This window comes from Oncorhynchus kisutch, linkage group LG30 (assembly GCF_002021735.2).
Source record: "Oncorhynchus kisutch isolate 150728-3 linkage group LG30, Okis_V2, whole genome shotgun sequence".
In the NCBI taxonomy this organism is placed as follows: domain Eukaryota; kingdom Metazoa; phylum Chordata; class Actinopteri; order Salmoniformes; family Salmonidae; genus Oncorhynchus; species Oncorhynchus kisutch.
The window spans coordinates 30010096-30036308 of record NC_034203.2 but is presented as its reverse complement, the minus strand read 5'-3'; the positions used below and the strand labels follow the sequence as shown (position 1 = coordinate 30036308).

Genomic DNA, 26213 nt, shown 5'->3' with positions numbered 1-26213 from the left:
GTGTTTTCTTCCCAGGTGTTTTGCAAGGCATTAGCTCTGGGATATGAGGTAACAACAGGACCTGTCCTATGTTCAAAATAAAAAAACTTAAGTATAAAGTGTTTGTTAGGTGTTAAACCTGTTAAAATATGCTTAAAATAATTAAGAGACAAGTGACAAGCTGTACTGTTTACATGAATACTGGTTATTTCCAGGGATATACAACATCCTGAAATATATGTAGATATGTTTGTTAGAAAGAATACTATTTCCCTTGACGGAATGAAAAAAAAAAAATGGCTCAACTTACCCGACTCTCCCCTACTGTAATTTAGCCATTGAACTTTATTTCAGGTCAGAGGCTCAACTGTTATCTAGGAAGATAGAAGGAGCCCTGCAGTTGACCCACACTCAATCTGGGTATGTGATAAGAGAGAGAGATAACAATTATGAACTTACAGCATATTGCCCAAGTTAGATCATGCCAAGTAATTTGCTTTGCTCTAGCTTGCAGTAATACAACTTATCAAACTAGTATTTTTAACTTGATATTTTTGGTCATGGATAGTATTCATCCATGCAGCTCCCCATCAGAGTTCAAAATATACCATCAGCTATTTGTAACTATAGTTCGACTACTGCAGCAAACTTGTGGCTACTTTTCTAACTAAAAGGAATGTAATGTATAGATATTTATCTGATCACAAAGGAAACTAAACATACCAAAATGATTTGTATATCATGACACAGTTAGTAGTAGAACCTGAAAAATCAGTTAAAGAAAATAGTAGGGCTGTCAAAGTTAACATGTTTCTCGGCAAAAAAAAAATTATAACGTTAATCGAGTCTATTTCTTCAACGCACGGAACTTTTTAAGCGCACATGCTTCCGTACGGACTTTTTTTATGAGCAGAACACAACACGGAACACAGCTATACTCAATGCTTGCGCTTTTACAGCGCTGAAGACCGTGTGGCTAGCTAGCAGATTACTTGACCACTGACTAGGCTATGCACAAATGTGGATGGCACAGGTTAGAACCTTAAAGGAATAGGCTACTCAAATACATTTTTGAAAAGGTAGGCTGCATATGCAAGATTGGGGTGTGAAGCGGATGTGTGAGAGCGGGAGTAAGTGCATAATAAACTCCCTGTGAGAGCGAGAGGATGTGAGAGGGTGGGAAAGTGTGAAGGCCTATGTGTGTAATGTTATCTGAACAGTACAGATGGTTAGTGTTTTCATAACATTGTTGGACAAGATCTTTGTATCCAGAGCCAGTTCTATTTTTCTTTTGTCACACTCATTTAGAATGCCTGAAGCTTTAACATAACTTAAAGCTGTGTGTGTGTGTGTTGTGCTTAAGTGTTAAATTTCAATAACATAGATAAGAGGGAGTAGGCCTACCTAAACATTGGGAGCATTAATAGCTGTAGTGAATTGTGTTGTTTAATGAATGCTGATTGGCCGACAGCTGTGGTATATCAAGGGTATGACAAAACATGTATTTTTACTGCTCTAATTTGTAACCTGTTTATAATAACAATAAGACACGGGGGTTTGTGGTATATGGCCTCCGCGTTGTTTTGTGCGTAAGAACAGCTCTTAGCCGTGGTATATTGGCTATATACCACACCCCCTCGTGCATTATTGCTTAATTAAAACATTCGGATGTAGATTATTTGAGTTTCAAAGCAGTATAACTCAATGTACTGCTTTGGCCCAATTTGAGTAAATAAAGAAATTGTGATTAACTAATGCCATTAACTCATTTAAATATTTGGGCCCTGGTCAAAAGTTTTGCACTATAGAGGGAACAGGGTGCAATTTTGGAAGCAACCTAGCTGTTATGATGGCTGTTCAAAGATCTACAGGGTAGAGAGACGGGAGTGTATTCACACACCACAGACTCTAGTAGGAGTGGGAGCTGAGCCAGGGATTGAGCCAATGACCTTGCTGATTAGAATGGTCAGTCAAATAGACTCCTGTGGCTTACAGTGAGTTGATACAGTATATGATTTATACAGTGGGGCAAAAAAGTATTTAGTCAGCCACCAATTGTGCAAGGCCTGTAATTTTCATCATAGGTACACTTCAACTATGACAGACAAAATGAGGGGGAAAAAATCCAGAAAATCACATTGTAGGATTTTGAATGAATTTATTTGCAAATTATGGTGGAATATAAGTATTTGGTCACCTACAAACAAGCAAGATTTCTGGCTCTCACAGACCTGTAACTTCTTCTTTAAGAGGCTCCTCTGTCCTCCACTCGTTACCTGTATTAATGGCACCTGTTTGAACTTATCGGTATAAAAGACACCTGTCCACAACCTCAAACAGTCACACTCCAAACTCCACTATGGCCAAGACCAAAGAGCTGTCAAAGGACACCAGAAACAAAATTGTAGACCTGCACCAGGCTGGGAAGACTGAATCTGCAATAGGTAAGCAGCTTGGTTTGAAGAAATCAACTGTGGGAGCAATTATTAGGAAATGGAAGACATACAAGAGCACTGATAATCTCCCTCGATCTGGGGCTCCACGCAAGATCTCACCCCGTGGGGTCAAAATGATCACAAGAACGGTGAGCAAAAATCCCAGAACCACACGGGGGGACCTAGTGAATGACCTGCAGAGAGCTGGGACCAAAGTAACAAAGCCTACCATCAGCAAGGGCATTGAAGATGAAACATGACTGGGTCTTTCAGCATGACAATGATCCCAAACACACCGCCCGGGCAACGAAGGAGTGGCTTCGTAAGAAGCATTTCAAGGTCCTGGAGTGGCCTAGCCAGTCTACAGATCTCAACCCCAAAGAAAATCTTTGGAGGGTGTTGAAAGTCCTTGTTGCCCGGCAACAGCCCCAAAACATCACTGCTCTAGAGGAGATCTGCATGGAGGAATGGGCCAAAATACCAGCAACAGTGTGTGAAAACCTTGTGAAGACTTACAGAAAACGTTTGACCTCTGTCATTGCCAACAAAGGGTATTTAACAAAGTATTGAGATAAACTTTTGTTATTGACCAAATACTTATTTTCCACCATCATTTGCAAATAAATTCATTAAAAATCCTACAATGTGATTTTCTGGATTTGTTTTTCTCATTTTGTCTGTCATAGTTGAAGTGTACCTATGATGAACATTACAGGCCTCTCATCTTTTTAAGTGGGAGAACTTGCACAATTGGTGGCTGACTAAATACTTTTTTGACCCACTGTATATAGGAGTTGTTTTGTAGTTATTTTTCGGACAATATTTTTGGGGGAATGCTTTTTTTTTTCTTCAGGAAAAAAAAACAAGGAAGATATCGCATGGCTTGATACAAATGAACATGAGAAATACCCATGGATCCATTCAGCAATACAATGTCCTTGACCACAAATAGCCTAATTCCCATTGCTCTTACTTACATAAGGTGGACTCTTGACAGGCTGTAATAAATAAAAACATCCCTGGTTGTGAAGAGAGCAACATGCAGGGCCATAGTAAACAGCAGACCTGTGTTCAAAAAGTATTTGAAATCGTTCAAATACTTTATCTGTGCGAGATTGAGTTGTCTGGCGCAATGGAACCAATGGACTTGTCTCAAGAACAAACCCTGTCCCTGTGGCATAAAGGCAGGCTCAATAAAGAATGAAGTACTTGAAAGGAAACAAATACTGTTTGAAACCATTTCTGGTAAGCAGAGTAGTCTCTTACCATGTAGGAGGGGAAGATGAGGACTCTCTTGTGCTTCCCACACGGCCACTGGGGATCGTCCAACAGATTGGGGTCATACTCCCGGATCAAGTCCCCCAGATCATTCCCTGCAGAGGACAAAAGGACAGTCCCGGGACCACCTGTACGTAAAATCTATACACAAATTACTAAAAGCTTCTGCTAAATGGCATATTACTATATATTAGTCACACAATGAGCCAGGGATAAACAAACACTGGGGCCGAGAAATACAAATTGTTTTTCCACTTAATTAAGTAATTGATCAACTAAAACATCACACTGTGGATGGGGAAAAGTGATGTGTATCATCCTCACTCTGATATACACCTATTCAGGGGCTCTCTCCAGGACGGAGGATCCACACACTGGCCTGTATGAATGCCACAACTACTCCAGAGAATCCACTCACTCACATGACTGACCTGTGTCGATGCTGCTCTGATTGCTGTTGGCCCGGCCCAAGCTGAGGCTGCGGTGGCTGGCGTTACGAGACTGAGCGATGGATGAAGTGGAGTCGATGGTGTTCCTGCGTCCGCTGCCCAGGGCGTTGGTGGGGTACAGGAACTGAGTGTATGATACAGTCTGTGGAGAGAGACATACTCACATTTTAACAGCATGTTATTGGACCACTGTCTGCGCTGTTTAGACCGCTGTTACATACTCCAAAAATCCTTCCCTATTCTCTTCCTTGAGGTGATAACTGATCTGTAGTAAAGTAGGGAGGAAAGGATATGTCTCCCATCCTCTCTCACCTTTCCATAGGCCCCCAGCTCCACTCCCTCCAGCCCGATCACCATCTCCTTGGCACTGACCCCGCCCGAGGGGTGACGCTGCCGCCCGCTTTCCAGTTTCACATCCCTGCCGGGGCACAAAACCTTTAGACACCCCTTCCCCTAAAACCCACACCCCCTGCCAAACAGTCTTCTGTCTAGGGTCTAGACTCCACCTCAGCATCTCTCTCACCATCTATCACACAGAAAATAAATGGAAGCTCTAAAAAAGGAATGTGGAATTAGACCAGGTAGAGAAGCTATCATTCCATGTTCCCAGAATTCCACAGTGCCATAATGCCCCAGATAGGACTGAGCTAATTAACAAAGCAATTGAATCACCCAGTTATTATAAACACTGGGGTAAATCAACAAAAACACTAATTGGGGCAAGAAAGGAAAACATTCCAGGAAAAAGTCCTAAAAGACAGAAGCTTGGGCTTGTGGACATCATTTAGATAATTGTTATTTTAGGCCTATATGGTACTGAGTATAAGACAGGGCATGGGATTTTAGCTTGGTCAGTTCTCTACATAGTCAAAGTGCATTTTGCTGCAATGACACTCAGCCAAGCAATCTCAACCGCCAATTAGCAGCATTGGGCAGTCAGGAATGAGGCTATTGAATACATTAGGGGATTCATTAGCTCTTTAACCCTTCGTTGTAGGGTTAGGCTTAGGAAGATTAGGCTGCATAAATTACCCTGTTCTGCTCCTCACTAAGCCCACTAAATGGTGCTTTCTTTCTCTCTGTCCATTGTATTCTCTGTGTTAATCAGTCATTTTTCTTTCTCACTTCCTCCAAAACAACCTATTTCATTGGGAGGCACCAGGACCCAGGTCAAACCAACACTGCCTCTTTCCCCAGGCAGGCAGGCCAGGTGGGAAGCTATATAACAGACCAGAAAGAGTTCAAGACTACCGTGGATCCCCATAACACGAAGGAGTCTGAACCTCGTGTTGCAATAAGAAAAAACAACAGTCTGACTACTGGTAAGCCAGGCTCTCTTCCAAGGGCCAAGAAATATAATCTCTAACCGCACAGGGAGAACAATATGAACAACAACAAACTGAAATGTCATGTGTAAACTCCAAACAGAAACTACATAATGCTCTGTTATGGTTATGGAGGGATCATTTGGGACCACTCTGAAATGTAAGTGTATGTTATGCAATCGCAGCAAAGCGCATGCAAAGTTAAGTTAAAGTGCTGAGATAAAAACATGCTACGGAATCTTTGAGGGCAGCAACGAATTGAGGAAAAGTGCAGCCTAAATGATAACAGCAAAGCCAGAGACGGTTGCAATGGGCAAAACGAAGTCGTATTAGAATGAATCTAAACAACCTCATGTCTTCCAAAGACAAATAGTCTAGATACAGCAGACTACAGGCCTACATGGAAACATAGTGACATGGATACAATCCTTAAAATGGGTGTGATTCATTACTTTTAAATTAATTAATTCAGTAGATTACTTGTTCACCTCTCTTGCAAACATTTATTTTGTTGTAGTAAAAAAGCATCCACCAAAACCAACCCGTCTAGAACACTGTTCATTGTAATAATGTTATCCCCGTCCCAATGTAATAAAGTACTAGTTATATATCGGCAGAAACAAAAGGGATGTGAGAACGGGGGAAAGCAGGGAACGAAGGATGGAAAAATGGAGGTTGGCATGCTGTAGGATACATACCCTGCTTGGCTACAATCTCGATAGGGCAGGACAGAAAATACACTATACAAGGATCTTCTGCCACTGATTAGGACTATCCTATAAAAACAAAATGAACTAGGTGAAAAAGACACTCAGATTTACAGATTAAGATGGAGGAAAAAGTGAGCAGTAAAACAATCAAGATTTAGAAAACTAAATGAAATACTGTTTTTTTTTATGTGTTCTGTGAATGTATTATGGAGTATGTAATATGTAGTCAGAGGTTTGGGAACAAAATTATGCAGATCTTTTCAAATGATACTAGCCATGTCTTGCTTTGGAGACTAAACAAGACCAAACTTGTTTATCGTACAATATCAGAATAGCAGCTGCACGCGAGGTAAAAACCTATAGTACAGTCAAATTGAACCACTCCTCAGTGGTTTGCATAACTGCTGCTACAATTCATTGAGAAATTGCTTCATAAAACTTTGTCACTGATTTATACTTTTTGAGTTATGACATAAAACAGGCCTACTCACTGATCAATATCAACGTCACAGGCAGAATGGGATGTATGGCAATTCATTACTGCTGTATATGGCACACTGATTAGCTAGATAAGAGTAAATAAAAACCGCAACTGCATAGAGATTGAATGTAAAGCACAACAGTTGCTGTCCCAATTCAACCACCTAGAATCCAGAAATAAGCTTTATTAAAAGCTACTATTGAAGGCAGAATGTATCAGCACACTCCTTTTTCTTCCTGGGCCAAAAGAAAGGCTTTGCACCCATTCAGATACCTGTCAAGACAGATATATAACAATTCATCAAAATAAATAGGTCCGGTACACACCCAAGTGTAAAAGAAGCTTGAGGATTGTAAGTTCAAAACATCCAGAATTAAAAATTTAAAAAAGATAGTTGAATAATCTGTGTAATACAAAATCAAGTGCTGTGGAAATAGTTTAACTGTCCAATTTCTTTTAGATTCCAGGAAATATCCATAAAAGCCTATAGTATTTATTACTGAGAGAAGCTGCTGTACACTAGCTACATACAGTATCACTGTGTTATATATCAAATAAGTCATTAACATCTGTGTGACCAAATTTCTTCAGTGCTCTGGAATATCTAAGTGAAAGTGCATGTATCATTGTTTATAAAAGTGAGATAGTGTGATGCGTTTCATGATTCAAGGGTGTGGTCCTCAATGTATAGCTTTGACAATATGAAATATGAACTAAATTTGAGAGAATTTCTGTGAAGATTAATCTTTCAATGAACTGCTGATCAGTCTGATAAATTATCCTATGAATTATAAATGTAGTAAATTGATTGATAGTACTAAGCAATAAGGAATAGCTTAGAATAAGTGAGCTACATCTCTAGTAGATTTCATTAACCTGAGGGGTATTCAAACTACTGTGCTTTCATTGGGGGGATTTTCTATTGAAGGTTTGTATTGAATTAGGGATGGGGTTGTTTTCATTCATACCTTCCATTGCGCATATCATGTTGCCTCATGTTCTTGATGAAGTGGACCTTTTTGAAGCTCTTTGGTCGGGGTGAACCTGAGAGGGTTCTGCATCTAAAAACACATTTTATTCAAGACAGATCAAAACAAATGTGATTCATTGAGATCCATTTGGAGCAGTAAAAGACCACAACATGTCTTTAACAACCGTAAACAGAGAGACTGATCCAGACCAAGACATTACAGTGTTGCCTGATGTTCCCACCACCACCCCAAAGGACATAAAATGTCTCCATATAGCAAACTGAAGTGAAACTACAGCTCCTCCAGTGTCATCATCTATCAAAATACTTCCCAGGCCAAAGCTGTTATTGACTTCTCGAGTATCGCTCTAAAACGAGAGGAAAATATGAGCAAACCAAATGTATGTTTCTGGGTGGTGTGACGAGTTGTGTGATCTGTGACCGTTGTTTCAATACAATACCTGCGTAGAGGGGCGTTCTCCTCAATGTCTTCCAGTGTCTCCAAGGAGGATCGCTGAGAGATGAGCCTCCGTCTGTGGAGAAAAGGGAAATAAGGAGCTGGTATTGAGTTTTACAAGCAACTTGTGTTGCTGCTAACCAGCTCTACCTGGCCCTGGAAGAGGAAAGACTGGACACTATGTATTAGGCCCATTTAGAATCCGTCATTCTGAATTGCAAGATATTTGCTAAATGATGGTCATTTATTTGGTAATGATTATGCAGGTTAAAACCCTTGGCTTACCATAACAGAGAAAGAAATGTGTTGATGTAATAAAATGGTCGAATCACTTTTAATCATGGGCTTTCGCAAAGAGGCCTAAATGTCAATAGAGTGAGGTTCCTTGTTCATGATAAACCCTGAACACATTTCTTCAGAATTAATGGTATTAACCACATCACTCCTTATCTAACAGTAAGCAAGGTAGTCCTACCCAAATCCACTGGTTGACCTCCATCAAATCAAATTTTACTTGTCACATACACATGGTTAGCAGATGTTAATGCGAATGTAGCGAAATGCTTGTGCTTCTAGTTCCGACAATGCAGTAATAACCAACGAGTAATCTAACCTAACAATTCCACAACTACTACCTTATACACACAAGTGTAAAGGGATAAAGAATATGTACATGAAGATGTATGAATGAGTGATGGTACAGAACGGCATAGGCAAAATGCAGTTGATGGTATAGAGTACCCTATATACATATGAGATGAGTAATGTAGGGTATATAAACATAAAGTGGCATAGTTTAAAGTGGCTAGTGATACATGTATTACATAAAGATGGCAAGATGCAGTAGATGATATAGAGTACAGTATATACATATACATATGAGATGAGTAATGTAGGGTATATAAACATAAAGTGGCATAGTTTAAAGTGGCTAGTGATACATGTATTACATAAAGATGGCAAGATGCAGTAGATGATATAGAGTACAGTATATACATATACATATGAGATGAGTAATGTAGGGTATGTAAACATTATTAAGTAGCATTGTTTAAAGTGGCTAGTGATACATTTTTACATCAATTTCCATTATTAAAGTAGCTGGAGATGAGTCAGTATGTTGGCAGCAGCCACTCAATGTTAGTGGTGGCTGTTTAACAGTGATGGCCTTGAGATAGAAGCTGTTTTTCAGTCTCTTGGTCCCTGCTTTGATGCACCTGTACTGACCTCGCCTTCTGGATGATAGCGGTGTGAACAGGCAGTAGATCGGGTGGTTGTTGTCCTTGATGATCTTTATGGCCTTCGGGTGGTGTAGGTGTCCTGGAGGGCGGGTAGTTTGCCCCCGGTGATGCGTTGTGCAGACCTCACTACCCTCGGGAGAGCCTTACGGTTGTGGGCGGAGCAGTTGCCGTACCAGGCGGTGATACAGCCCGACAAGATGCTCTCGATTGTGCATCTGTAGAAGTTTGTGAGTGCTTTTGGTGACAAGCCGAATTTCTTCAGCCTCCTGAGCCTCCTGAGGTTGAAGAGGCGCTGTTGCGCCTTCTTCACAACGCTGTCTGTGTGGGTGGACCAATTCAGTTTGTCCGTGATGTGTACGCCGAGGAACTTAAAACTTACTACCCTCTCCACTACTGTCCCGTTATATCAGTATTGGGAAATCTTAGAAAAAATGTCAACATTGTACTGGTTTGAACCCAAATCTTAAATCATTGACGATCTAAAATCAACAAGTGATCATCCATAACAATCATTTTTATATTTCTTTAACGGTCTGGAGAATGAATGAGTAGCCTAAACTAACTGGACCTCTTAGTCTGGCCCATGTACATTACCTTCAAGTTTGATGTTTGACTTTGTACTGTGCCGTCTTGTCAGGCACAGTGGCTTATTTACAAAGCAAAGCTGTAATCATTGACACCAGCACTGTGTGACTGACTGGCTGGCTGCTGTGGTCAATGATCACTGTTGTGTTCTACATTCTGACCAGTAGCCTCTGTGTGAGATCATGTAGAATGGTTAGAACATTCTAATCTAGAGTAAGGAACTGGTTTAGTTGGTAATTAATGCTGCTTTTCTACTAACATCAGTGTATACATACATGTTATACTAAGGAAATTGTTTCCATAGCTAGCAGAATCAACAACCTCTGCATAATCAAAACAGTTGCTTTGAGAGGTGTTAAAGTTCACAGTTAGCCATTGTTATGCAAATGCTGGCTGAAAAGTACCAGTAGCCCATTTAGACACGGATACCGGCCTTTTGGGTAAAAGACTGAGGTAAATCCTGTATGGAAATATGCCATAAGAGGATAAAGACAATGGCTGGTTCATTTTGTTGTAACACTGTTTCATCACACACAGGCCTTTCTTTCACACTTGGGTTGCATGACTTAGCCAGTGCAAAATCTATTAGCCCATTACTATAAAAAATAAAAAAACATATTGCACAACTCCTGCCAGCCTGCTTGTCAGTTGTCACCAAGCTTTCAGGCTCCACTAAACATGTGGTACTTATTTAAATATACTCAATGACACTCAACTTGACTTGTCACCTCTTCAATTACCAATTCAGCGAGAGAGAAAGAATGAGCTGATGATAAGAGTATGCTCTCCGGCTAGTTAATCAACTACAGAACAGCAGAACAAATTAACAAAAAATGACTGTCCTTGACAAACTCCCAGCAGTAAGCAAGCCTACACCAACAGAGGATGATTCAACAGTCTTTATACCACATTAGGTGAGACTACATCATGTTTACGGGGGAATGTGGTTAGAAACAGCAATTGGAAAGGAAACAAGTTCTAAAATGTCTAGCACTGAGATGTGCCAGAAACTGTAAACATGGTCAGCTACATGGCATACATCCACTCTGCACTGAGATGGAGGAATTTATTCATTTACATCTTCATATTTAACAAGGATAATCTCTTGAAGTTGAGAACCTCTCTTTTGAGAGAAACCTGGCAAGAAAGTAATGAAGGAAAGCATGTAGCCTACATGTTATGAATTCTCATCACATCCCCTCTGTGAAGGTCAAAGAGATGGATCATTGACATTTGCTCCAGAGGTGTTGAACTGCTGCACCCTCTAACCACTGTGGTTATTATGTGACCCTGCTGTTCATCTTGATAAACGATCTGGCCTCAATGGCCATGTACTCTTATCTCCACAGCAAGAAGAGTATCTGTGTAGCACTTTGTGACAACTGCTGATGTATTTTATAAAGCCCTTTTTACATTGGATTGATTGATTGATTGATTATGGATCGTCAAGGTATTTGTGGCCGACAGGCCCGGCGACATCCTCCAGTGAGAATGCTGAGTGATGGATAGGGTGGCTACCATCATGCTAGCCTAAAGGCTTACATTCCTAGCCTGCTAGCTGCGCTAACATGCTACTGTTTACATTCCTGATGAGGTGCCACATTCATCGGTTGCACAGAGCAGAGCAACTGCAATGAAACCTATGTCTTAGCTACAGTGCATTCAGGCAATATTCAGAGCCCTTCCTTTTTTCCACATTTTGTTATGTTACAGCCATATTCTAAAATGTATTATAATTTCCCCCCCTCAATCTACACACAATACCCCATAATGACAATGCGAAGACAGGTTTTGAGAAATTAAGCTCAGGTTCATCCTGTTTCTATTGACCATCCTTGAGATGTTTCCGCAATTTGATTGGAGTCCACCTGTGTTAAATACAATTGGACATGATTTGGAAAGGCACACACCTGTCTATATAAAAGGTCCCACAGTTGACAGTGCATGTCAGAGCAAAAACCAAGCCATGAGGTCGAAGTAATTGTCCAGAGAGCTCAAAGACAGGGTTGAGTCGAGGCACAGATCTGGGGAAGGGTACCAAAAAACTTCTGCGGCATTGAAGGCCCAAGAACATAGTGGCTTCCATCATTCTTAAATGGAAGAAGTTTGGAACCACCAAGACTCTTCCCAGAGCTGGCCCCCGGCCAAACCGAGCAATCGGGGCAGTCTAAAAATGGACTCCCTTAATAAAGATAATTAAAATACCCAGCTATATTGTAAGTGAGGGAGGTGACCAAGAACCCAATGGTCACTCTAACAGAGCTTCAGAGGTCATCTGTGGAGGTGAGAGAACCTTCCAGAAGGACAACCATCACTGCAGCACTCCACCAATCAGGCCTTTATGGTAGAGTGACCAGACGGAAGCCACTCTTGAGTAAAAGGCACATGACAGCTGGCTTGGAGTTTGCCAAAAGGCCCCTAAAGACTCTCAGACCATGAGAAACAAGATTCTCATTCTCAAAGTACAGAGATCCTTGATGAAAACCTGCTCCAGAGCACTCAGGACCTCAGACTGGGGTGAAGGTTCACCTTCCAACAGGACAACGACCCTAAGTACACAGCCAATACAACACAGGAGTGTTTTCGGGACAAGTCTCTGAATGTCCTTTGGGTGGCTCAACCAGACCCCGGACTTGAACCCGATCTAACCCATCAGGAGAGACCTGAAAATATCTGTGCAGCAATGCTCCCCATCCAACTTGACAGAGTTTGAGAGGATCTGCAGTGAAGAATTGAAGAAACTCCCAAAACACAAGTGTGCCAGGCTTGTAGTGTCATACCCAAGAAGACATGAGGCTGTAATCTCTGCCAAAGGTGCTTTAATAAAGTACTGAGAGAATGGTCTGAATACTTATGTAAATGTTACTTTTTTTTATACAATTGTTTTATAAATTAGCAAAAAATTATGAACCTGTTTTTGCTTTGTCATGGTGGGGTATTTAGTTTGTAGATTGAGGGGGGGAAACAATTTAATCCATTTTAGAATAAGGCTGTGACGTAACAATGTGGAAAAAGTCAAGGATTCTGAATACACTATGTCTCTCCACCTTCACCCTGGAGAACATGTTAACCAGAATAGCTAGGCTGTAGCAGTCAGCAGAGCAAATACAGCCCTCACTGTCTGTTAGAAACATAGTGACCATGACCTCATCCCAGGTACTCTAATCTATCTATTGCCATGACAAATGATTAGTTTCACTCGATTACAGATGGCTTACTGTGCCAGATGTCATTGGGTCAAAATCTTATCACTGCTGCAAATTTCATTTTTGGACAGAATATTTTATTTTGACTACTAGGTTTTTCTTTCATAGTTTGTACAGTACACATCTGATGAAGTGAACCCATAAACTAGTTTCCACTGTTCAGCGGGACGCTCAGACTGATCCAGCTACTGTAAATGAACAACAGCAGGCCAGCCAGGAGGTGGACGTGCAAATGATGTTTTCCACACACGTGCAAACAATAACACACGGACCAGACTACTCATTCACTTCAACAAGACTGATACAGCCAGCTATTGATGTTTAACTGCAGGTCTAATCAAATGTTAATTGTAGGTGCTGTCACGTTCTGACCTTAGTTCTTTTGTTATGTCTTTGTTTTAGGGCGGTCAGAGTTGGGTGGGTTGTCTATGTTAGTTTTTCTATGATTTGCTATTTCTGTGTTTGGCCTGGTATGGTTCTCAATCAGAGGCAGCTGTCTATCGTTGTCCCTGATTGAGAACCATATTTAGGTAGCCGGTTTTCTATTGTGTTTCGTGGGTGATTATTTTCCGTGTTAGTGTTTGTACCACACGGGACTGTTTCGTTGGTTTCACTTTGTTATTTTGTATGTTGTAGTGTTCAGTTTGACTTATTAAAATGGACAATTACCACGCTGCAAATGTGTCCGATCTCTCTTACTCCTCATCAGAGGAGGACGAAAACCCTTACAGAAAAGCATTTTGCTGAACCTGTTTCTAGCTCCTACAGTGCAGTAATAATACCTAAAAATACACGCATAATCCAACAAGAAATAAAAACATTTTTTTTAAATAGCAGAATGAGCAATGTAAGAGTGCGGAATATACGTGACCAAAAGTATGCTACTCAAAAAACATCTGCTTCCAAAATCATGGGCATTTAATATGGAGTTGGTCCCCCCTTTGCTGCTATAACAGCCTCTAGTCTTCTGGGAAGGCTTTCCACTAGAAGTTGGAACATTTCTGCGGGAACCTGCTTCCATTCAGCCACAAGAGCATTAGTGAGGTCGGGCACGGATGTTGGGCGATTAGGCCTGGCTCACAGTCAGCGTTCCAAATCAATTCAAAGGTGTTCGATTGAGTTGAGGTCAGGGCTCTGTGCAGGCCAGGCAAGTTCTTCCACACCGATCTTGATAAACCATTTCTGTGTGGACCTCGCTTTGTGCAGTGGGGCAATGTCATGCTGAAACAGGAAAAGTCCTTCCCCAAACTGTTGCCACAAAGTTGGAAGCACAGAATCGTCTAGAATGTCATTGTATGCTGTATGTAGCGTTAAGAATTTCCTTCACTGGTACTAAGGGGCCTAGCCCAAACCATGAAAAACAGCCCCAGACCATTATTCCTCCACCACCAAACTTTACAGTTGGCACTATGCATTGGGGCAGCTAGGGTTCTCCTGGTATCCGCCAAACCCAGATTTGTCTGTTGGACTGCCAGATGGTGAAGCGTGAATCCTCACTCCAGAAAACGCGTTTCCACTGCTCCAGAGTCCAATGGCAGTGACATTTACACCACTCCAGCCGACGCTTGGCATTGCACATGGTGATCTTAGGCTTGTGTACAGCTGCTCGGACATGGAAACCCATTTCATGAGGCTCCCGACGAACAGTTATTGTGCCGACGTTGCTTCCAGAGGCAGTTTGGAACTCTGTAGTGAGTGTTGCAACCGAGGACAAACGATTTTTACGTGATTCACTACTCCCGGTCCCATTATGTGAGCTTGTGTGTCCTACCACTTTGTGGCTTAGCCATTGTTGCTCCTAGATGTTTCCACTTCAAAATAACAGCACTTACAGTTGCCCGGGGCAGCTGTAACAGGGCAGACATTTGACAAACTGACTGGTTGGAAAGGTGGCATCCTATGACGGTGCCACATTGAAAGTCACTGAGCTCTTCAGTAAGGTCATTCTACTGCCAATGTTTATCTATGGATGTGCATGACTGTGTGCTCGATGTTCTACACCTGTCAGTGACGAGCAATAGCCGAATCAACTAATTTGAAGGGGTGTCCACATACTTTTGTGTGTGTGTGATTATATAAAAAAGTATTTAGTCAGCCACCAATTGTGCAATTTCTCCCACTTAAAAAGATGAGGCCTGTAATTTTCATCATAGGTACACTTCAACTATGACAGACAAAATTAGAAAAAAAATTCAGAAAATCACATTGTAGGATTTTGAATGAATTTATTTGCAAATTATGGTGGAAAATAAGTATTTGGTCACCTACAAACAAGCAAGATTTCTGGCTCTCACAGACCTGTAACTTCTTCTTTAAGAGGCTCCTCTGTCCTCCACTCGTTACCTGTATTAATGGCACCTGTTTGAACTTGTTATCAGTATAAAAGACACCTGTCCACAACCTCAAACAGTCACATTCCAAACTCCACTATGGCCAAGACCAAAGAGCTGTCAAAGGACACCAGAAACAAAATTGTAGACCTGCACCAGACTGGGAACACTGAATCTGCAATAGGTAAGCAGCTTGGTTTGAAGAAATCAACTGTGGGAGCAATTACTAGGAAATGGAAGACATACAAGACGTCTGATAATCTCCCTCGATCTGGGGCTCCACGCAAGATCTCACTGTCAAAATGATAACAAGAACGGTGAGCAAAAATCCCAGAACCACACGGGGGGACCTAGTGAATGACCTGCAGAGAGCTGGGACCAAAGTAACAAAGCCTACCATCAGTAACACACTACGCCGCCAGGGACTCAAATCCTGCAGTGCCAGACGTGTCCCCCTGCTTAAGCCAGTACATGTCCAGGCCCGTCTGAAGTTTGCTAGAGAGCATTTGGATGACACAGAATAAGATTGGGAGAATGTCATATGGTCAGATGAAACCAAAATAGAACTTTTTGGTAAAAACTAAACTCTTTGGAGGACAAAGAATTCTGAGTTGCATCCAAAGAACACCATACCTACTGTGAAGCATGGGGGTGGAAACATCATGCTTTGGGGCTGTTTTTCTGCAAAGGGACCGGGACGACTGATCCGTGTAAAGGAAATAATGAATGGGTCCATGTATCGTGAGATTTTGAGTGAAAACCTCCTTCCATCAGAAAGGGCATTGAAGATGAAACGTGGCTGGGTCTTTCAGCATGACAATGATCCCAAACACACTGCCCGGGCAAAGAAGGAGTGGCTTCGTAAGAAGCATTTCAAGGTCCTGGAGTGGCCTAGCCAGTCTACAGATCTCAACCCCATTGAAAATCTTTGGAGGGAGTTGAAAGTCTGTGTTGCCCAGCAACATCCCCAAAACATCACTGCTCTAGAGGAGATCTGCATGGAGGAATGGGCCAAAATACCAGCAACATTGTGTGAAAACCTTGTGAAGCGTTACCGAAAACGGTTTGACCTCTGTCATTGCCAACAAAGGGTATATAACAAAGTATTGAGATAAACTTTTGTTACTGACCAAATACTAATTTTCCACCATAATTTGCAAATAAATTCATAAGAAATCCTACAATGTGATTTTCTGGATTTTTTTTCTCATTTTGTCTGTCATAGTTAGTGTACCTATGATAAATTACAGGCCTCATCTTTTTAAGTGCGAGAACTTGCACAATTGGTGGCTGACTAAATATTTTTTTGCCCCACTGTGTGTGTGTGTGTGTGTGTATAGACAGTATATTAATAGCAAAGGTGTGTACAGCAGTGACCAGCTTTCAATGACTCTGTGCATAGGGCAAAGCAGTCTCTAAGCTGCAGGGTAGAGTACCGGGTGGTAGCTATTAACAGTGACTAAGGTTCAGGGCAGGGCACTCGGCGGAGGCCAGCTAGTGGTGACTGTTTAACAGGCTGATGGCCTGGAGATAAACAGCTTCTATCAGTCTCTCGGTCCCAGCTTGATGCACCTGTACTGTCGCCTCCTTCTAGATGGTAACCGGGTGAACAGTCCGTAGTTCGTGTGGCTGAGGTCCTTGATAAATCAACTCCAATCCAACAGTAGCATTCTGACGTTAACAAGGACTGGTCAAACTCCGAAGCTTTAAGGCAGAGCCCAGGCTACTTTCAATTATCGCCTCCTTCAATATTGACAGAACAACAATGGGCATCCAAGTAGAGCTGCCCATGAAAGACACCATCTGTCTGTGTTTTTGTTTACTCAAATGGTTGTTTAATTTATGGAGTTATTTTTTTTCTTCTTAAAACTACATTGTTGTTGAAGAACTTTAAGTAAGCATGTCACTAAGGTCTACAGCTGTTGTATTCGGCGCATGTGACATAACAAGCACTGTTCACATTCAATGAATTTCAAGCATGGTCTATTTAATCAATCTTAACAATTCCTATAGACATCCTATGAGGACATTCAAAAACAATTGGTATGTAACCTGACAGCTATGCTTGTCGCTTTTTAGGATAAGGAGCTGTAGTGCTCAGCGTTTCACACGCACACCCATTGGCAGCCTGCCATGGACATTGTCTTTCCGTTCCGCTGTCAGGTGACAGAGTGGAAGTCAATCTAATGTTCTAGCCTTCTTACAATTACAGGCCAAAGAAAATTGAATCATTTGGGGGGAAAATCCAATCAACAAAGGCTATTCTCAGCCCCTTCGGTCTTTCTTCTCCAACACATTTACAACAACGCTGCAATAACAGTCAATTCCTTCCTGCTACTGTAGCAGTGGGGGAGCTCTAAAAGCGCGTCTCGGCAGAAATATGTCCCAACGCTGCTAAATTCTTGCCACTGCTGTAAAAAACTATATATGAATATAGGGGAAACACTGCTGCAGACATGGATAAAGGACAAGAACACATACCTATATTGTTCAAAACACACAGCACCTTGTGGTTAGTTGCTCTGGTTGCTTGACATACAGTAAAACCACTGAATCCATCCTTCCCCCTTCCCTTTAAATAGCATGTGGTTTAGGGTGAACAACAGTGCTACTAGCATTGTGGAACTTGAACTAGTAAACTTGGTACTGCAAGTTCCATTTTGGAAATAGAGTAACCCATCATGTATATCTTTCTTATCTCAAGACTCATTACCAGTAATGCTTTAATTATGGTGGCCGTTTTAACCATAAAGGCCTATCCTGCAGCTGCTTTGGAGATTTCGCTTACAGTTCAAGCCACAAGTGTTTCAGAGGCAAACTAGCCTAAGATTGCTGCTTACATAATCATGTAATTATGCCAACCATTCCTTCACCAAACAACAACCTCAACCTCTTAACCAAAAGGATATGACTCAATTGCACAAAACTGCAAAGGACCATTGTAATGGTTTAAACTGCATGTGGTTTCTCTGCTATGGTTTCCCTTGGCTTCATAGTCTCCCTGTAGTAAGCTTTCGATCACAATGAGGACTTGTGGAAAAATGGTTTAAAACATGGGGACATTGGAGTGCAGAATATAATTTACTGCATTAACTGTCAATCCATACAATTTTATGGGAATTTGATTTTGTGGCAACATTCACTAAGCTAAATGTGTTTTTTCATTTTAAAGCGGTTTAAACAGATCCACACCTCGGGCTGACACCTTTACAGTAGCAGCAAGACAGAGTGGGCGCCTTAAATTATGCTAGAATGTAAAAGGCCATTGTCTATGAGTCTAGCTTGAGCAGTAGAATACTGCAGCCTATGTAAACTCAACCATAATTTGCATGCATTAGAATAAATGCACACCGAATAAGATGGTTTTAAGCAGCTCTGAGCGCTGATCTCAGAGTATCTTTTGGCAGCTGATCTGAGGGTTGGGGATTCCTGGCTGGGAGCAGGACTGGAGGCCATGAGAGAGGGAAGGGAGGAAGATGGAAAGAGAGAAATAAAGAGTATCTGGTATGGTGCCCTTGGGAGAGGAAGACGAGTGAAGGACAGAAGATGGAGATAAACAGATAAAGGAGAGTCTGGCCGGGCAGCGTCTCTGAAAGCCTGGGCGTCCTGCCTTTCCCTTCCCAGCCAAGGTTCTCTCTCTGGATCTGGCCACTTTTCCACCAAGCTGCTGCCCTGGGAAAACAGACCAGGCACTGTGTGAGAGATGCCCATCTATGATGCGTCTGTGGAATATGGCCGGGGTCCCTCAACAGGTCGCCTTAGTTATTACTCAACAGCTTATAATTCAGTTTACAGTGGCAGCCTCCTTTGACCGACCGCATTCCATAACCTGGGGGGGTTTAACTACTGAATCATTGTAATGTACAGTGCCTTCAGACAGTGTTCAAATCAAAGTGTATTTGTCATGTGTGCTGAATAGGAGTGAAATGCTTACTTACAGGCTCTAACCAATAGTGCAAAAAAGGTATTAGGGGAACAATAGGTAAGTAAAGAAATAAAAACAACAGTAAAAATACAGACTATATACAATAGCGAGGCTACATACAGACACCGGTTAGTCAGGCTGATTGAGGTAGTATGTACATGTAGATATGGTTAAAGTGACTATGCATATATGATGAACAGAGTAGCAGTAGCGTAAAAGAGGGGTTGACGGTGGTGGGACACAATGCAGATAGCCCGGTTAGCCAATGTGCGGGAGCACTGGTTGGTTGGCCCAATTGAGGTAGTATGTACATGAATGTATAGTTAATGTATAGTTCACACCCCTTTACTTTTGTTACAATGTGGGATTCAAATGGATTTAATTGTATTTTTTTGTCAACAATCTACACAAAATACTATGTTAAAAATACTGTAATGTTAGTGGATTTAAAAAAAAATATATATATATATATATACAGTATATCCCAAAAGTGAGTACACCCCTCACATTTTTGTAAATATTTGAGTATAGCTTTTCATGTGACAACACTGAAGAAATGACACTTTGCTACAATGTAAAGTAGTGAGTGTACATCTTGTATAACAGTGTAAATTTGTAAACTCAACACACAGACATTAATGTCTAAACCGCTGGCAACAAAAGTGAATACACCCCTAAGTGAAAATGCCCGAATTGGGCCCAATTAGCCATTTTCCCTCCCCGGTGTCATGTGACTCGTTAGTATTACAAGGTCTCAGGTGTGAATGGGGAGCAGGTGTGTTGAATTTGGTGTCATCGCTCTCACACTCCCTCATACTGACTGGTCACTGGAAGTTCAACATCGTACCTCATGGCAAAGAACGCTCTGAGGATCTGAAAAAAAGAATGGTTGCTCTACATAAAGATGGCCTGGGCTATAAGAAGATTGCCAAGACCCTGAAACTGAGCTGCAGCACGGTGGCCAAGACCATACAGCGGTTTAACTGGACAGGTTCCACTCAGAACAGGCCTCGCCATGGTCGACCAAAGAAGTTGAGTGCATGTGCTCAGCGTCATATCCAGAGGTTGTCTTTGGGAAATAGATGTATGAGTGCTGCCAGCATTGCTGCAGAGGTTGAAGGGGTGGGGGGGTCAGCCTGTCAGTGCTCAGACCATACGCCGTACACTGCATCAAATTGGTCTGCATGGCTGTCGTCCCAGAAGGAAGCCTCTTCTAAAGATGATGCGCAAGAAAGCCCGCAAACAGTTTGCTGAAGACAAGCAGACTAAGGACATGGATTACTGAACCATGTCCTGTGGTCTGATGAGCAAGAAACTTATTTGGTTCAGATGGTGTCAAGCGTGTGTGGCGGCAACCAGGTGAGGAGTACAAAGACAAGTGTGTCTTGCCTACAGTCAAGCATGGTGGTGGGAGTGTCATGGTCTGGGGCTGCATGAGTGCTGCCGGCACTGGGGAGCTACAGTTCATTGAGGGAACCATGAATGCCAACATGTACTGTGACATACTGAAGCAGAGCATGATCGCCTCCCTTCGGAGACTGGGCCTCAGGGCAGTATTCCAACATAACGACCCCAAACACACCTCCAAGACGACCACTGCCTTGCTAAAGAAGCTGAGGGTAAAGATGATGGACTGGCCAAGCATGTCTCCAGACCTAAACCCTATTGAGCATCTGTGGGGCATCCTCAAACGGATGGTGGAGGAGTGCAAGGTCTCTAACATCCTTCAGCTCCGTGATGTCGTCATGGAGGAGTGGAAGAGGACTCCAGTGGCAACCTGTGAAGCTCTGGTGAACTCCATGCCCAAGAGGGTTAAGGCAGTGCTGGAAAACTATGGTGGCCTCATGAAATATTGACACTTTGGGCCCAATTTGGACATTTTCACTTAGGGGTGTACTCACTTTTGTTGCCAGCGGTTTAGACATTAATGGCTGTGTTGAGTTATTTTGAGGGGACAGCAAATGTACACTGTTATACAAGCTGTGCACTCACTACTTTACATTGTAGCAAAGTGTCATTTCTTCAGTGTTGTCACATGAAAATATATACTCAAATATTTACAAAAATGTGAGGGGTGTACTCACTTTTGTGATATACTGTATATAGATTAGATAGGTATTCGACCCCCTGAGTTGCTTACATGTTAGAATCACCTTTGGCAGCAATTACAGCTGTGAGGCTTTTTGGGTAAGTCTCTAGGAGCTTTCCACCCCTGGATTGTGCAACATTTGCCCATCATTATTTTAAAAAATGCTTCAAGCTCTGTCAAATTGGTTCTTGATCATTGCTAGGTCTTGCCATAGGGCAAGGCATTGGAAAACTTCCCTGGTCTTTGTGGTTGAATCTGTGTTTGAATCATTGCTCGACTGAGGGACCTTACAGATAATTGTGTGTGTTTGTGGGGTATAGGCAGGGACAGTGTATCAGGCAGCCTCAGATTTTCCCTGTGCTCTGGTCCACTCTACAGAGTAAACAAAGGTATTAAAGGTGTCCATGGTCCGATGTGTTGAGGAGTACTGGGTTACAGGTTGTTTATATTGCATAGGAGAGGGCAAGGCAGCAGGTGCAGGACAGCTTTGTCCTCCCAACAGGTTATGGGGGAAAATCTGCACGGGTGACCGTATCTGCACAGGGGAAAACAAGTCCACTTCCTGCTGGACATGCCTTTCAGTGCTACCATGAATATAACATGTTTTACAAATTATGTTATTTGAGAGCACATGCATCATACTGGGTAATAGGCAGGCTAATCAAAATTATTCCACAATGGTTGACCTTTTCAATCTAATCCCGCTGATTCCACCTAAATCAATGAGCCCACTGCATGTACATAGTTGTTAGAAGCATACTAAGTTTCACATATAGAGAAAGCCAAGGCTTTTGCTCTTTGCTGTAATCTGTCTCTTTGTATAAACTTGTCTTTAGCAGTACACTAACTGACTAAAACTGATGATGTAGTTTGAGCAGCCCTAGTACAAAATGTGACCAGAGAAACCTGTGCTATTGTTGAGATTAACTGATGATACACATTAGTCTAGCCCAGGTCTGTGTGGATCCTGTTTGGTGGCTTCACTCAACAAAGACCTTCCTGAAAACTCTTACCTTACTTTCAGTGACTATTGCAATATGAGTGTTGCAAAATACTGTAGCCAAACTGTATTGTTGACACTATTGGTTTGCAATACTGTAGCCTATGACATGCATAATTTGTGAGAGTGCAGTGTAAACATTGACTGTGGGCTTCTGTGTCACTATTCCCATTCCCAATATGGGCAACCAGTAATCTCCTTCACACATGTCATGAATGTAAACACTACATGATGGAGATATCTACAAATGCCCTACCTTGATCTCTGCAGCTCCAGGACAGAGTTGGCTATCTGTCCTCCCTCCAAACAGAAGCCTTGGGAAGCCTGCCTGGAGTAGGCAGAAGGCACAACTCCCTGAGTGTAGGTCTGAAGCCTGCCTCTAATCGCGGCTGGTACTGCAGAGAAAGGCGAACTGAAAATCGAAGGGCCGAAAGCATCCCCTTCCGGATCTGTACACGCTCGAGCTGCAGCAACGGGACCAATCCCAAAACTATCTCGTGCGTTAGCAATCAGAGCCTGGTTTGCAATAGCGAGCGCCTGGGTGGCCGTGGGGGTCGCTACCCCGGTGCCACTGCCAGCCGCGTACAGCGGACGCTCTGCTGCAGAAACCAGGCTCTGTCTAGTCCTCGACTCAATTGAATTATCCTCTTCGATCTGATTGTCGGCATCATCTTGCACCGGTCGACCATCCAAAGAAATGTTACTGAGAAAAGAGAGTGCGGCTTGTCTCCTCCGAGGGTCTATGCGTTTCCGCGTATGCTCGATACTGGAATGCTTTATCTGAAGCGTGGTTGTGGATGTATTGCTGCTCGTGGCAGCCGCCATGGTCCACTTCCAGCGATTCGAATCGGCGAGCAAAGGTTTTGTCAATATGACATTAAAAGTGTGCTTATGTAGATAGCAAATGTTAAAGCCTTGTATTGTAAGTGCAAGCTTAAACTGACTAAAACAGGATGGTTACGTGTCTGCAGTATTGTGGCAGCAGGGAAAAAATTGGACCAATAGGCTTTCAGGGACACACGAAAGGGTTATTTTTTTCATTTTCCTCCGGTGCCCTCCCTCTTCAGACTTCTGGATTGATTATCCAAAATTACATTAAAATGTCATCAGGTATAGCAGATTTTGGCCACATTCAGAAATAACTAATGAATTACCATGTGTTATATTTGCATGTCAAGGCAGTTCAATTGATTGGAAATATGCATTTTTGGAAATTGTGCTTTGGGGTTCATATTACGGAAATAATGGGTAACCCTAATAGCCCTAGGCTATTTACCAAGGACTCAAAGCATAAACTCTTTCATCTTCACTGTATGTCTCTAAAATAATTAGGGAATCTTTAGCAGGACATCCCATGATATTGAAAACAAAAGTGGGCTGTGTAGCTTTTGAGGAATGGAACATGCTGTATTTCCAAAATATGTAATTCTGCAGTTCTGCAACATTTGCGCCATCTGTCTGTTTTACATGGTTTAGTCTGGTTTAGTTGTCAGGTTTGGACATGTTTTGACTAAATATGCCATCTAGTGGTGTTAGATAAATATCACAACACTGCAGATATACACCAATGCAAAATAGTACTATGTGGTGGTGAGCGCCTGTAGTAATCCACCTGGGTGGCATTAGCTGTTTATGTGAATACTTTTTCACTAGTTTTCGCTTTAATTTATATAGTCCACTTCTAAGAAAAAAGAGGACATCGAGGAAGCTATGTTAATCATACCGTTTAGGACGGCAACAAGACATCTGCTCACCACTGGATGTCCCTGTGTTTCTTCAAAATCCTTCCATTCTTCCATGGTGGATTCTATCAGAAAGCATCCTACAACGCCTACCGTTTAGGAGTAAGTGAGGAGGGTTGTTCTTTAGGTCAAGTTGAATATTCTTTAGAGAAGACAAGCTGCAAAAAGCAATGGGGTGAATGACTACTCAGATCTCTGGCGAATCAACCACACTGTCCTACAAATACATATTCCAATGGAGTTTTAGACAGACTATTGAATAATAGATTCATAGGGAAATTAGGGTATGCTTTAGATCCCTCCAACTCAACTCTGGACCTCGAAGCCAGTTCCACTGCATTTTTTCATTGTTCCCCTCTATTCAGGGACTAATTTAGACCTGCGACATCAGGTGGGTGAAATGTATTATCAGGTAGAACAGAAAACCAGCAGGCGCCGGACCTCGTAGGGTCAGAGTTGAATACCACTGCTTTCGATTAATCCCTATAATTGGAGCCAGGAGTTTTTGCAATCCTGGTCAGGTCATATGCTAATGTATAACTCTGGCCTTAGCTATAGTAACTTCTCAGTTGTGTTGGTTTTGAGTAACTCTTGACACAGATCCAGCGCCATGCCCATTTGTTTTTATTACTTCCTATTAAAAAAAGTTTACCTTCATTTCACCCCAGTAGCAGATCACTACTGTGCAGTGCCATGCATTACAATGAAACCAGTGTGCACTGCAGACCTTGGACTCCGGTTAGGTTGTTTCTGGACTGCAACAATGAGGTGTATGAGCTGCAGGTTTACCACCCACCGTTAATCTGAACTTCCCATCAGAGGAGAAAGAGAGAGACGCAGGCCATGGCTCTGACTCCGACTCCCCTCGCCGTTGCCTTGAAACACTGGACTTCCTGTGTTTGTGTAAAGCTTCCCAGACATAAAGGGATTTGGCACCTCATTGTGAGCCACAATGCACATCACTCTGCTATTACTTTAGAGTTGATTAAGGAAAAACATGCCAAGTGTTAGAGCACCATAAACGATTACCAGCAGGATAATGATGTGTAGACAATGGTTTCCAGCAACAAGATGGAGTGGAGGCAGTGTATATTGTTGTACGATGGTAATAATAAGGGTCATTAAGAAGAGGAGGCTGGGAAGAAGGAAAGAGGAGACTGAAAAGGGTGACCATGAGGGTGAGATAGTCTTGCTATCTTCAGTGGCAAGTATCTTTTATTCTTTGTTGTGACTTGTGATCTTTTTTATCCATTACCTTAACTTGGTGTTTTAGCTTGCCTTAGTTGGGCTTGCTGGGAGAGGGACACACTTTGCATGCCTAGAACACACACACCTCCAGAACACTGCTCCTAGGTCAGCAGCCACAGGGAAACACCCATACAAGACCTTCAGCTTTAAGTCTTCCCCATAAGCATTGGAAAACAACCTATCGAGACTTCAGAAAAAAATTGTAAATCCTAACAGAGTAAATCCCTAACAGCCATAGCAATTATTCCATTAAGTTTATATTTACTATTCTTATTATGTCACATTGTCGAAGGTGAACCTGCACGTAAGCATTTCATTGTACTATGCATATGACAAATAAACTTGACTGGACTAAACACATTTGTAACATGAGAAATGTGATAAGTCGTTTTTGTCTTTGATGTGTTATTCCTTATTATGCCCTGAGGAGACTAAAACAATCTATCAAAATTAGCCTCTATGTTCAGATTAGAGTCTGTGTTGATGAAGGATAAGAGTGTGAGGAGGGAGAGCAGCACTTCCACTGTGTGAGCTCCTGCAGTAATGTAATGGGGTGAAGAAGGGCTCTTATCAGCAGCTAACATCTAAAGAGCTCCCAGGGGTTTACATCAGTTCACATACACTTCTGGATGACACATATATACACATAGACTCTCGTGATGTACTCATTAGAATGGATAGCTCTCTCATGGTAATCTCAGGAAAATCCATCTGAACTGCATTGGATGGCACTTCTAGGTTGCCTTTTACCCCTGTAGAAGCT

The 26213-nt window shown here is 42.1% G+C and overlaps 1 protein-coding gene and 1 long non-coding RNA gene across 6 annotated transcripts in view; one reads left to right on the top strand and one right to left on the bottom strand.

Moving 5' to 3' along the window:
• LOC109874844 (CDK5 and ABL1 enzyme substrate 1-like) overlaps positions 1-25814 on the bottom strand; it is a 31225-nt gene extending 5411 nt beyond the window's left edge. The window contains exons 1-8 of one of the 5 annotated variants that reach the window (XM_031810101.1): positions 22717-23461; positions 18798-19118; positions 8089-8160; positions 7626-7718; positions 6165-6242; positions 4454-4559; positions 4124-4283; positions 3681-3787 (exon numbers count right to left, since the gene is read on the bottom strand). In XM_031810101.1, coding sequence (XP_031665961.1) covers positions 3681-3787; positions 4124-4283; positions 4454-4559; positions 6165-6242; positions 7626-7654 — 480 coding nt within the window. In that variant the 5' untranslated portion in view covers positions 7655-7718; positions 8089-8160; positions 18798-19118; positions 22717-23461. Of the gene's footprint in view, positions 1-3680; positions 3788-4123; positions 4284-4453; positions 4560-6164; positions 6243-7625; positions 7719-8088; positions 8161-9311; positions 9349-18797; positions 19119-22716 lie in introns of those variants that run through there. The other 4 variants (XM_031810102.1, XM_020466871.2, XM_020466873.2 and 1 more) reach the window with 4 other exon arrangements.
• LOC116358592 (uncharacterized) lies at positions 906-7306 on the top strand. Its single transcript, XR_004206356.1, has 2 exons — positions 906-3822; positions 4037-7306. It is a non-coding gene; the product is annotated as an uncharacterized LOC116358592 (long non-coding RNA).
• Positions 25815-26213: the final 399 nt, after the last annotated feature.